The 14,026-nt window shown below is 40.0% G+C and overlaps 1 protein-coding gene across 3 annotated transcripts in view; it reads left to right on the forward strand.

The window, feature by feature from the left end:
- The window catches only part of SIPA1L1 (signal induced proliferation associated 1 like 1), a 380,780-nt gene that overhangs the window by 342,406 nt on the left and 24,348 nt on the right, over window positions 1-14,026 (forward strand). For all 3 annotated transcript variants that reach the window (XM_077818752.1, XM_077818751.1, XM_077818753.1), the window contains 3 exons: window positions 550-699; window positions 6,885-7,009; window positions 13,525-13,643. In XM_077818752.1, coding sequence (XP_077674878.1) covers window positions 550-699; window positions 6,885-7,009; window positions 13,525-13,643 — 394 coding nt within the window. The remainder of the gene's footprint in view (window positions 1-549; window positions 700-6,884; window positions 7,010-13,524; window positions 13,644-14,026) is intronic.

Below are 14,026 nucleotides of genomic sequence, written 5' to 3' on the forward strand. Positions count from 1 at the left end.
AGTTATAAGGTGTTAGCCAAACAATTCTGTGTATTTAGGAATGATGAACATCCCCATTTTTCATTTATAAATAACATTAACCAAGTCTACAATCCTAGTATTTTAATTAACAAAACAACGGTAGCAAAGAGACAAGCTTTATATGCTTAAAGAGTTGGTATTTGTAAGTACTGCATTTTGTTAAAATTCCACACAAAAGCTTGTTCTGAAATGTAAAAATAAATCAGTTATATGGTATGTGGATGAAGTATGTTGTGTTTCAGTATTCCTGACTAGCAAACTACAAAAAGAATTCAACAAGTTTATTTCTGGCAGTCTTTGGAAACTGGCATGTTTTTCTAAAGTTGTTTTTCCAAGTCTGTTTTCCCACTATTCCCACAGGGAATAGAGTAATAAGGGAAAATATGTATGGCCCTCCAAATGGCTTCAATTTTACTATCTCCATGAAGCCATGCTTACTGCTGATGTGGCAATTTGTGCATATTGCCCATTATGCCCTGCACTGTGATTTATTGACTTTAACTGGGTTTGTTTGTTTGCTTTCAACAGGTTGTCTCCTGGTTCTGATGTCTATGTCACAGTTTCATCCATTGCCTTAGCAAGATCACAGCAGTGTCGCAACTCCCCCAGCAACCTATTGTCCTCGAGTGAGACTGGCTCTGGTGGGGGAACCTACAGACAAAAATCTATGCCAGAAGGGTAGGCACCAGGTTTTTTTTTTTTTTAGGTGCTGTTTGGTTGAGGTTTCCCTCTTCCATTTGGTGGCTAGAGTTATAAAATATATATGAGCTGTGCTTACTCTGCTGGTTTACAAACTATTCTTTACATGCAGTTTCTAGAACAGTTTTTCTTTCCTTGCCTCGCTTTTGAAAAAAAAGTGAGGTTGAAGAGTCCTCTCACTTTTTCTCTCTCTGACAATACTCAGGCTAACATCTGCAGAATCCTTGAAGTATTTGAGTCTTCATTAAATACATCGGTTTCATGTTGCAAACTTCTTCACTTCACCTCACAGCTTCCGCTTCTTAAATGGTATCAATAATGCACAATACTCAGACTGAATTCTTAGGCTTTTGACTTTGCAGCCTGCACTGCTTTTGCAAGCAAGAAAGTGATACATTCATCTAAGATTTGTATAGTTTAGACATAAGGGTATCAAGTGACTTATAGGGACTGTTCAAAATATCATTTATTTCACATATTAAAAGCTTCTCTGATTTCTGCCTGTCTCCTCCAACTTTATTGAAATCATGAAACTCCTTGGAATGACCCACTATTCACATTTTGGGAAAACTCATGGAGGAAGAAATTAAATATGTATCCTTTTCAGAGAACACTGAAAAGAAAAAATGAAGCAAACATTTTTAAGTAGGGAAAGAAAAATAATTGGCAACCATAGAACTAAATGCCTAAGAATACCCCTTACACAGAAGAGGAAGGGAGAAAAACGGCTTAATAGTTCACACTGTGAAGCTTCTCTTTGGAGTCTCCTTAGGTAGTTTGACGGTCAGTGTGTAATCCTCTCCATGTTGGTGCTTATAAAGTTGAAATCTCTGCTCCTGTATTGCAAAAATGGTAGTAGTGATGTAAATTCCATTGTCTGAAACTACCTAGCTGGACACTAGTATAACACCGTGTCCTATGCATGTTAGGAAAGTCTGCAGACAGGAGCCTCTGTCCTGTGCAGCATGGAAGCATGGGGTTTTGCAAGGTGTCAAGTGCTTTCTCTTGCTCAGAGCTCCCGAGGTGCCTTTGAGGTGGTCTTGCTCCAGCACAGATTAGGAAGTTTGCAGGAAAAATACCTTCCGCTGCAAATGTTAGGTGCTGTGTGCCTTCCCCTGTTGCAGAGCAGGTTCCCTCCTGCACACCAACACAAAGGCCCAGATTCAGAAAAGCATCCCTATTCAGGACAGATTAAGTACTGTTCTGAATAAGGATTGATTTATGCATGTGCCTAAGTGTTGTCCCAAATCATCCCAAAGTGCACAGGAGTCCTTCCTTAGCCCATTTCACTGTACAAGTTAGTCATGCACACACCTATAGTGGATCCTTCCTTCTTTGCTGAGCATTTTACAAGTTCAGAAAACAAAACCACACTTGCATACTAAATTCACTGTTTTAAAAGATTAATAATTCTGTCAAATAAAACCAGTTATTCCAGTTCATTGGAATAATAAAAGGCACAATGATAACGAGAAGTGGCACTGATCCTCAAAACGGCCAATTTCTTTGGCAAATTTACCTTTAAGGGCACGTTGAGGTGGCTGTAGAAACTTTAGAAAAACTAGCAAGATTTTTTTTTTATGATGGGAAAAATACCATGCTGCTCTGTCTACTCCCCATTGTTCTCATGCTCGTAAATGGCTGAACCATACTTGCTAAAGCTGTCCAAAAATTCACCTCTCGGTATAAAGACAAACCGTGACAAATTTCAGCCTGAAAGATGAAAGTTTCAGAATACGAGTAATTGAAAATAGAGAGTAGGATGGAAACTTTATCCAACAATTTTTATTGTAACAGTAACTGGTGATCCTACTATATTATTGGTCCTGATCATTCACCCATTAAAAACAATGGCAAAAGCCTCATTCTTCACTTCAACAGTATCCAGATGGGGCTTGCTGTATATATTATAGATGTGTTTCATGTGCACTTATGTTTGTATTGTATGGTTTTTATGTATATGTATGAATGTTAATAGAATGTAAAAAAGGAGTATAAAACAATGAATGAATGTTTTTTTCTTTTTCTGGCTGTATGAAATAAACTATTTTCCTGTGTTCCTTTGGGAAATAAAGATGCATTTCTGCTGTTTTCATGAGGCCTGTAACAACTTTTATAATGTAAGTGGCATAAAAGATACCACTACAACCAGCACTAATTATTTCCTAGTTTAATTAGTAAGTTTTAAATGGCCTAGTTAATAAAAATAAAGAAAGAAACAAGTTTCTTGCATCTTAATTAGTAGGGGAATTATTAGACCTCACCAAGATTAACCAACAGTATTTTCATGGATCTCTGATGTCCTCTTTGATAAAAATACACCATAAAGTAAGCAAAGTATATTACATTGCACTTGATGATGAATATTGATATCAAGGATGTTAATTAGGAGAACATTATGTGAAGAATAAAATACTGATGCTGCACGATTTGATAAATGGATGTTTAGATCTTGAACTTCTCTTTTAAATACTAATTTCTAATTACTCCTTTTTTATATTTGGTAGTATGGACAGATGTTACCAATGTTTCAATAGTCACTTAGCTAATGTTTAGGGAAGTGAGCAGTTTGTTAAAAAAATATAAAACTCTAATGTAGTTTGTTAATATAGTAATACTTGTTTGAAAGTCTTTCACAATGTTTTAATTTAGACAGTTCCCATTATCTCTTGGATTACGAGGTTAAATTCTGTATATCCCTTAAAGTTTATGGGATGTTGGAGGGATATTATAGGACAGAATGGAGACCTCCACACAGCATGACCTTGCACCTATGGTGCGTGTGAGGTCACCCTGTGCTGAGGATGCCATTTTGCATGCAAGTGTACAGTTGCATACCTCACTAAATATATGATGGCACGCCACTGGTTGGCAGGTTTCCATTTCAGTATTAGGTCACCTGGGAGGCCTATGTTTGGCAGGGCGGGATGTGTTTATTTTCATTTCAACTGTTACGTTAAGTAGTTGGAACTGGGGAAATTCCATGATGTGAACTGTTGTGAAGTGTACGAAGCTTATCTGCTGTTGCTGTTCATCTGTTTTAATGGTGGTTTTGTGTGGTTTTGTTTTTATTTTTTTATTTTAAATTCTGGATATGTTCATGAAATCCTTCAAGTAATGATCTAACCCTGAGTAGAAGATCTGAATCTAATATTTAAACTGCAGTATTAAAATCATACAGCATGTTACATTTATAGATATTGATGGATAAAGGAGGATCCTGTGTATTCCACAATTGTTTAGCAGTGGAATTTGCCAGAATCCATCCTTTGCCTGTGTTTCAGAATCTAGGCTTTCATTTAAATAAAAAAGGGTTTTAGTTCTCTTGGCTGCTAATAGAACCCTACAAATATGTGCGGAGTGTAAAATTATTACCTTGTGTCTCCTTGAATCTGCAGACAACCTGAAACGATAGTTCGGAGATGGGAGTTGCTCCAGTACCTCTCAGAACAGTATCCCTTTATTCATTTCGAAATATAATACAAATTTCAATGTCAAATTAACTGTTTCACAGCTGATCATTTTAACATCCCATTAATGGATTCATCACACAAACTTTAACTATCTTCCACACCTCACATCTTTCCAGATGCCAAAAGCCCCAACTGTCCACTCTTAACTGCCAAAATCATTTGCTTCTGTGTTAGTTATGCATTTTCAGTACATTATCCTGCAGCATATTTGAAAATGAAAAATTTTGGGGCAGCATGAAAAAAATTTAATGTCATCTTAAATAAGATGGGGGAGATACTATGACTATTTTTCATTTTCATTTATAATTAAATGAAACTTCAATTTTTGTGTGTGATTTTCCTGAAGTTGTTACAGAATCTCCAATCTGCTCCACTGGAGTATCTTTGAATACGTAGGGTCTTGCCCCAGAATTTAGGTCAAGGTTGCTATGGTCCTTGACTACAATTGAATTTAAGTGGGGAAACATAGTCACCTGTCTCTATTCATTTTTAAGATCTCTTTACTCCTCTCCTCGCTACCTACTTTCCTTGCAGCTACTATGCAGATTAGTACCACATCCTGAACGCCTGGCCTTTTGTAAATGACCTCTTCTTTCTGTATATGCACCTTCTTGATATGCTTTTGAGTTGTTTTTTGCTGTGGATTTCTGCTTGTCAGATACTTGCTTATTGAGCAGACGTATACAAGTATCACACCACAATTTGAATACATTGTATTCAGTGTCTTAATGAATTTGATTGACAGATCTCATCAAGATATGACTTTGAATCAGGCCTGTGCTCTTTAGTCAGTCACAGTATGTCAACGCTCCAGTAAAACACCTGCAACTGGCCTGTCTCAGCTGACTCGGGCTCAGGGGGCTTAGGCTGCAGAGCTATAAAATTGCAGTGTGGCTATTCCAACTTGGGCTGGAGCCTGGGCTTTGGGAATCTGCAGCCTGAGTCCAAACATCTACAGTCCAGTTTTATAGCTTTTCAGCCTGCACCCACGAGTCCGAGCCAGCTGACATAGGCCAGCTGTGGGTGTTTATTGCAGTGTAGACATTCCCTTAGGCACTTTTGAAAATCCCACCCAAAAATGTGTGTGTAAATTAAGGAAAAACAATGGCTTCAGATATTCATCTATCTCAGCCAAAGCTGATCCATTATCTCAAAGCCACAAGTTTAAAACTAACCCAAATCAGTCATTCACCATAAATTGCCAGGTAATGGCTATGCCATGGCCCATGTGGAATGCATTGGTGCTTTCAATCTAGTTATTAATGGACAAATGCCCACATCCCAAAAATCACTACTACTGTTGACACATAGTGATATGATGGTCACCTCAGCAGATAAGCCAAGGATATAATAGTCTATGAAGTCTGTAAAACCTCACAGCCCACTTTAATGGCAGTGTAGGGAAATTCATGCGGTCACTCCCCATGTTGTATTTGTGTGGCTAGATAGCACTTCATGGTCTAGGACTGTTGATTCAGCACCTTTTAAATACTTAATTTTTCAAAAGAGTCTAAGTGAGTTGGGGCCACAGTTCCACTAGTTTTCAGTAAAACTTGTAATCTTTAAATCACACCTTTATTGAATGAAATCAGCCTTTAAAAAGTTCTGCTTTGATATGAAATTGGTGCTTCAATAAAAAAGAATTCTAATTCAGCCTTTGGAGGTTTCATTAGCCCATCGGACTTCCTCATGACTGGTCATGTGACAAACCAGTCATGTGTTGGACCAACTTCTGTTGGTGGAAGGTATAAGCTTTCAAGCTGCACAAAGATCTTCCTCAGCTCTGTGTACCTTCTACCAATAGAACTTGGTGCAGTAAAAGCTATTACCTCCCCAACCTTGTCTCTCTCATATCCTGGGACCAACATGGCTACAGCAACACTGAAAACAATCATTGTTAAACAACGATTAATTTTTCACTCATTTTTGGCTGAAGAATTAAAAATCTCATGTTGATGCCTATTGGTATGGGAAATTGCAAAAAACAAATTCAATTATGATATAAACATTCAACTTTTTACCAGGTGCCACTTGTTTGTGACAAATAGTTCTCTCATAACCAGTGCTTAATTTGTAATGAAAAAAGTGCTGGGGCTCAAGCAATTTTTTACATTCATAACTGATGCAGCAAGCCCAGAGGTGCCGGGGCTATAAACTGCCAAGCCTAGAGGTGCCAGGGCTTAGCCTTGGCAAGACCTGGCACAAAGTAAGCACTGCTCAAAACTCAATGCTAGTCAACTGAAAAAGGTAAACCTACTGTTTTACATTAGTAAAAACAACTAACACTTTTTGAACCTTCCAGAATACATCTTGCAACAAAATAATTTAGCATATTTTAAGAACAAAAAAAGTTCATCTGATTTAGCATGCTGACTGGTGATTTAGTACACAGTTAGGACCCATTTTTGGTTAAATAATTTTTTTAACTGAAACCAGCAGTTCTTGAACAGAGGTGCTCAGTAAATTAATGGTTTAATATATATACTGTGTATTTTATAAATAAGAGGTGGTAAGTGACCCCCAACAACTGAAAGGAAAAGTATTATAAATCCCACAAGCAGCTATGTTTCTGGATTTCTGGGTCAAGTTACTTGATATCATAACCGTTTTTCTGTAAGTGCTATTTTTCTACATGGGATTTAAGCATAATTAAAACTGTTGTCTACCTTTGTTTTGGGGACACTACAACAGGTTCGGAATGAGTCGTAGATCCCCTGCCTCTATTGACAGGCAGAACACGCAGACAGATACTGGTAGCAGCGGCAAATCCACACCAAGCTGGCAGAGGAGTGAGGATAGTATTGCTGACCAGATGGGTAGGTAATTAAGTTCTGCAGTAAGCAAATGGTGTTAACCACAAGGTGACTTTGGTAATATATTTCTCCATGCAGTGGGAGAAGCTTCTAAACCACTGTATTTTCTCTTTGTGAATGTTACTCTCATTAATTAGAATGAATTATTAGATTTTAGATATACTTCCATCTGTGTCTTTGAGACCTCTGAGTATCACCTGAGGAAGGACTGAAGTTATTCTGAGGCTAAACTTTCCATAATTCTCCCACTCTCTGGAACACCCTGTCCTTAAGAAGTGGTTGGATAGACATGGTTATTAGTTTGTCTTGTTGTTGAAGGCTTGTTTGACCTCACCTACTCTCCCCAGTGGTTTGGCTTAGTTTAATTTTCGCTTAGTTTATCTTAAGTGTTTGTAATGTTCCCTTTCAAATGGTGCTATATAAATGCAAATTGATTGATCATTGAAGCTATAAAAATCCCATGTGCAAAATGGAAAAAATGCAATTTAAGTTTAAATAGTGAAATAAATCTTTAGCTTGATTAGAATTGCCTTCCACCAGTGTATACATTTTCTTTGCATTTTGCAATTAAGTTGTCAGCTGAAGAAATATATTAACTACATAAAACAGCTGGGTACTGAAGATTTGCATTGTTAAGCCCTCATTTGGAGTATCAGTACATAGACCTTTTCCTTCTTTATATATCGCTGTTGTGCACTAAGATGACATCTTGACACCAGTTGATACCAATGAGAGTCTGACACTGATACAAGTTTTGCACTACAATAGCCAACCAGTTGCATTGTTGCAATATGACTAGTTTGATCAAGGTTGCTATTTTTTTAAATTCCTCTGTTATAGGTTAGTAGGAGTTCAGGACATTTTAGGACCAGGGAATTGAAGCTATTCTTGGAAGTCCATATCTTTCCCAATCTTGTCTGCACATCAGACCTTCTTACTGCATTGTAGTTCACTATTATTCCTATATAAATGTGCTAGTCTTGAACACAGAATAAAGGATCCAGTGAATGCAGCAGACATTTGGGAAGTGCAATGTGATTCTCAGGTTCTGAACACATACTTTGTTCGAGTAACTTCAGAGCCTCAGTGAGCTGTGCCTTATTACTGAAGACATCTGTCATCCCCTCCTCCTTTCTCCTTTTAACATGGAAAACCTGTGATTATACTCATCTGTTATTCTCATTTTGACAGAATGATTTTCAATTGCATATGTTTTCATATTGTTGTGATGGTAACCACACATGTAAAACTGATCTCTTGTTCAGCATTACTTCTGCAGCTTCTCTGCTGTGTATTGGTGCTGGCATTGGATAGAGCTGCCAGCAAGTTCTGCTGTGGAATGTTAGATACTACAGTATTGGCTTAAAGAAAGTGAAAGGAACTGTAAAAATTGTGTTTCTGGTGGGAAAGGTGGTTCCAAGATTCATCAAAAGCAAACAAAGAGGATACAGGGCTATAATCTCAGTATCTCTCTTGGGTAGTGTCCTGCATTCAGACAGTTCTGACTGTAAGCTGCCTCTCTGTCTAGAAGCTGTAATGCCAGTTCTGATGAGTCTATGTAGCAGTTTGGTTCACCACAAAATAAGTAGAATTCTTTAGCTTTAAGAAGGCAATATTAGGGTTTGTAAATAGGTAGGACATAAGGCATGGTAGATTCACACAAAGCTGTTTCTGCCTCACCCTAGACTTTAAAGAATTTTTGTCCATTGCACCTAATCACCATTTTGTCACTTTTACCAGAAGAGGACTCATTAGGGCTAGAATGATAATAATGCTCTAGATAAAGGTTGAGAGAGAGTAGCTATATTGAGGAGGTTTGGATAGCTCTCATCTGTACTTTGCCCAGTTTCAACTGGTTGACCAAGCTTGCAAACGCCTTATGCTACACTTGATGCAATTACTGTTTGTCTGTGGGTAGGAAGGTAACGTGATAACTTCTGAATGCTGCATTCAATCAATTCCAAATTTTCAGGGAATGTTCTAGCCATCAGTAACCAAAACACTATTGATTTGGGGAAAAATTAGTGGTGGCAGAGTTTGGGGACCATGGTATGTGGGGAAGAGGGAAAACAGCCCCTGGCATGGGGAGAAGGTGGGAATGAGGGACAGGTAGGGCCTCTGGCATAGGAGGAAGGGGGAATGATGAACATGGAAAGAAGTGGGAATGGGGATGCAACCTAGTATAGGGGGAAGGGTAAATGGGGAGCAGACAGACTCGCCTTCAGGGAGAACAGATGAAGGGAATGGGGGCAAACACAGAGCCACTGCCATGGGGGAGAATAGGGGACCCTGAAATGGAGGCAGGGAGGAAGGGGGGCACATAGAACCCCTGGTGGACGAAAAGGTTGAAAGAACCTAGTATGGGGGAAGGAGGAGACACAGCTGTGCGGGAAGGGCAGTACACAGAGCCCTTGGAATGGGGTAAGTGGGAAATGGGGAGCGCACACAGCCATGGGGAAAATGGAGGCTGTGGGGGAAGTGGGAACGGGGGTGCACACAAGAGTTGCCAGCATGGTGGGGGAGAATTGGGAACCTTGGTATGGGAGGAGAGATAATGGGCGGGCCACACAGAACCGTTGGCAGCAGGGGAGAATAGGTGACATTTCAAGGGAATCCCTGAGACAGTGCAGGATAGGAGGGTGGAATGTAGGGAGCTCGTGAGGAGGGATTCAAGGAGCCCCTGGGAAGTGCGATAAACTCAGCCTAGATTCATAGATACTAAGGTCAGAAGGGACCATTATGATAATCTAGTCTGACCTGCACAACGCAGGCCACAGAATTTCACCCACCCTCTTCTGCGAAAAACCTCTCACCTATGTCTGAGCTATTAAGTCCTCAAATCGTGGTTTAAAGACTTCAAGGAGCAGAGAATCCTCCAGCAAGTGACCCGTGCCCCATGCTACAGAGGAAGGCGAAAAACCTCCAGGGCCTCTTCCAATCTGCCCTGGAGGAAAATTCCTTCCTGACCCCAAATATGGCCTACAAAAACTATGAAGTGTGTGACCCTCTAGTACTCTAAGTTCCTTGGTTTTTGTAAGCACAATTTTCTCTTAAATGTTGCATTTTAAGAATGCAGAGTATTCAGTATCTCTAGAAGGTCCATGTGAAGAACTGTCACCAAGACCCATCCACTTTTAGCTCTTTGAAAGCAAATATATACTGCTGGGGAACTTTCCATGCAAGACCTCTATATTCTATAGCGACCTCTCAGAAAAGAATTAACTGCTTTTTTTATTCAAACATCTCCTTATCCACTTACCTTAAATTGATATAAGGCACACTTAAACCAAGTACGAGTGTCCGCACAAGTTGATTGCCCACATTTAATTAATTCCATTTCTAAATTATTTTAGTTAAATTGGTACAACTTTCTCATGTAGACAAGGCCAAATATATGCTGTTCCTTCACGTCATTGCAGAACTGTATTCCACCCAAGAGTGTATGCGCCCAATGCACTGAAGCCAGAAATTTTGCTTACCAGTCCCTGTTGGGGCAGCACTTGCGCCCTCATAGCCTCTTCCATGCCTATATCAGGGTGACACTATTCTGACCCCGCTCAGTTCCTTCTCACTGCCCGTGGCTTGAGTTGGAGCCTGCCATGTGGATTTTACCTGTCAGTTTCTGACAACGACAGTGTGATTGTCTGTAAATTGTTAATTAGCAGTACCCTTGTAGTCAGTTTAGGAATTAGTTCTGTTTATAGTGTTATATGGTGGTATGCCCTCACCAGATTTAAGCTCCATCCTTTTTGTGGGGTGGCATTTCCAAATAACAATCCCCATACATGTTGTTTGTTGTGTTTTAGGAGAGAGAGACAATAAAGAGTGCTCCATTTGCTATTCCTTTAAGAAAAGCACTCAAGTTGCCTTGGACTTGTGTTTAAAACAGCACCTCCTGGAAGAAGCCATGAAGCCAGATTTAGCCCTGGGGCCCTCCGCAGATCACCAGGGCCATCAGTCTTCAGAGCTGGTGTGGACCCTGGATAGGCCACCAGATTCAGACTGTCTTCTCAGAGAAAAAGGGACCAGTCCCCTTCCTCTGCTCCCCTGAAGAAAACTCATAAAACTAATCAGAGCCACTCCCAGGCTCAAAGAGACTCTTCCTCATCTTCGAAGAGGAATGTGGCATACTGCCATGTCTCAGTGAAGAGGGCTTCTTGGCTGCAGAACTCAGGCATTGCTGTGTACATAAAAAAGAGCATAGAAGACATACCATTTGATGGACAGTCTTTGTTTTCTGAAAAGACACATGAGAAGTTACATTTTTTTAAGAATTCCAGGCTATGTTACGGTTTCTCTCAGGTATCCTCAAGCTGAAGTTGGACCATGCCACATTGATTCTTATTGCACCAGGTTGGCCAAGACAGTGTTCGTTCTTTGACCTAAGTCTGTCTGTTCAAACTCCCAGATCTCGTGTTTATCTTCCCAACCTAGTGACTCAGCACCCTGGCCAGGTTGCACATCTGGCACTGAGCAGTGTTGCACTTCACAGCGTGGATGGCTAGGTGAGAATTAAGATCAATGTTCAGAAGCAGTTAGGAGAGTTCTAATCACTTACTAGTACTACCTGTTTGGCCAAGTGAAAACATTTTTCGGTTTTGTCAATAAGAGAATGTTAACTTGTGTTCAGGAGATTTGGATTACGTATTTCATTTGAAGTCCTCGGATCTGGCTCTTATCTTGTTGAGGGACCACTTGGCAATCCTCTTGGCATTCCATCCTCCAATCCAAGGGAGATCAGTTTTCTCAAACTTCATGGTAGTGAGATTTCTGAAAGGCACTGTCCACCTGTTTCCACATGTTAAGGAAACAGTCCCATTGTGGGACCTCTGTACTGTACTGGCCGCCCTCATGGGTCCTCCATTTGGGTTAGTAGCATCATGCTTCTTGTCTCTATATGTTCTGCAAAAAGAGTAAGCAAACTGCAAGCCCTTACGGCATGGCCTCTATATACACAGTACTTCAAAGACAAAGTGTCCTTGAGGCCACATCCAAAGTTTTTGTCCAAAATAGTTTTGCAATTTCACCTTAACCATGCTATTTACTTACCTGTATTCTTTCCTAAGATTCACTCGAATGCAGATGAACAGCAGCTTCATACGTTAGATATGAGATGGTGCCTGACATTCTGTCTGGAAAGAATTAAATCATTTTATTCATTACCACCTCAGCTCTTTGTCTCTTATGTGGATCAGATGAAAGGTCGGCCAGTATCTGTGCAGACAATTTCTAGATTGATAACTTCCTGCATTACCATAGCTTATGGAGTAGCTCAGACCACACCCCTACAGTCTTTACGGGCTCATTCAACAAAGGCTCAAGTCTTGTCGATTGCATTTTTCAGTGATATTTCAATCTTGGACATTTGCAGAGCTGCTGCATGGTTTTCTGTACATTCTTTTGCCAAACCTTATGTGATTACCAAAGCATCTAGGTCAGATGGGAAAGGAAGTCAGTTGGGAAGGCAGTTCTGCAGTCATTGTTTAAGAAGACTCCAAGCCCTATCTCCTACCAGTATTGTTTGAGAATCATCGCAGTGGAATACATGTCTGCAACCAGTTGGGGAAAAAAATGGTTACTTACCTGTACTATAACTTGTTCTTCAAGATGTGGGTGCAGATACGTATTCCATGACCCATCCTTTGTCCTAGTCTTGGATTCTGGTGCAAAGGAACTGAGGGTGGTTGGGGCAGTGCTGCCCTTATTTAGCCATGGGAGGGGCTATGAGGACCAGAGGGCATGAACTTTGCCCTGAAGGGTACTACTAAGCAAAGTTCTCTTGCTTCGATGGGCTGGGCACAGGTGCACCTGAGTGGAACACACATCTGCACCCACATCTCGAAAAACAAGTTACGCTACAGGTCAATAACCGGATTTTCATGGAGTACAGTCAAAACCATTGAGTGGCATGGAAATAGTATGCCAGATGATATTGCTATTTAGGATTAGACAATAGATTCTTTTAAAAATATCTGTTTGTTTTCAATGGTTTGATGAGAAATACTTGGGGTACTTCTATAAGATATGGTTGAAGTTCAAAGGGGAAATAAATGTGTATAGTTAAGTGATCACTGTAACTTGTCTGTTCTGCCTTGCTGACACTACAACTAAACAGGGATGGACCTCAAGCTTTCTAATTTATTCTCCTCTGGCCATCTGAACAAAGAGACATTCATTTTTACGATACGCCAGCACCTGGTTTAATATCCTAGCCCCATCCTCCTGGACACTTGAGGCACAGTCCTCACCTGATGTAAATATTCATGGCTCCATTGACTTCAGTGGAGCTGTACTGATTTACTACAGGTGTGGATTTGGCACTTGTTTTACAAGCGGTTTGTATACCATACATTCTGTATTTTGAAATAAATTTATGACTGTCTGTCCAAAGGTTTTGGTTAATGACAGCAGTGGGGAAAATCAAACTGTAACATCAGATTTCAAGTTTTCTTAATTTGTCTCACATGCCCCTACAGTGCATATACTGTGTAAGTGCAATATTGCTTGCTGTGTTGCAGAACCCACATGCCATCTCCCAGCTGTATCAAAAGTACTGCCATCCTTCAGAGACAGCCCCAGTGGAAGACTGATGAGGCAGGATCCTGTCGTTCATTTGTCTCCAAATAAGCAGGGTCATGTAAGTTAACTTATTAAAAATTATTTTTAAATGTTTGACTCTGTTTCTGCCCAAAAGGTCTGGGTGCCGTTCAAAGGCAAAGTATCTTTCAAAAACATAGTTATAAAATCAGCAAAAAACCATACTTCTCTGTTAGAATATAGAGGAGTCAGCAAAGCAGATCTGCTGCCTTTTCAGTATTCCAGAAGCTAAGCACGGCTTTAATAGCAAATTTCTTAGCAGAAACATTTTACTGCCAATTGAACAGTAGGTTTTTGGTCTGGTGCCTGGTGATAAGTGGAGTATTTGTGGGAACTCTGATTATTCCCAAAGGAAGTATCCTTTGTAAATCCCCATAGCTAGTCCCAGGCCACAGATGCAAGACTTGGGCAATTTACCAAAAA

This window comes from Eretmochelys imbricata, chromosome 6, assembly GCF_965152235.1.
Source record: "Eretmochelys imbricata isolate rEreImb1 chromosome 6, rEreImb1.hap1, whole genome shotgun sequence".
Classification (NCBI taxonomy): domain Eukaryota; kingdom Metazoa; phylum Chordata; order Testudines; family Cheloniidae; genus Eretmochelys; species Eretmochelys imbricata.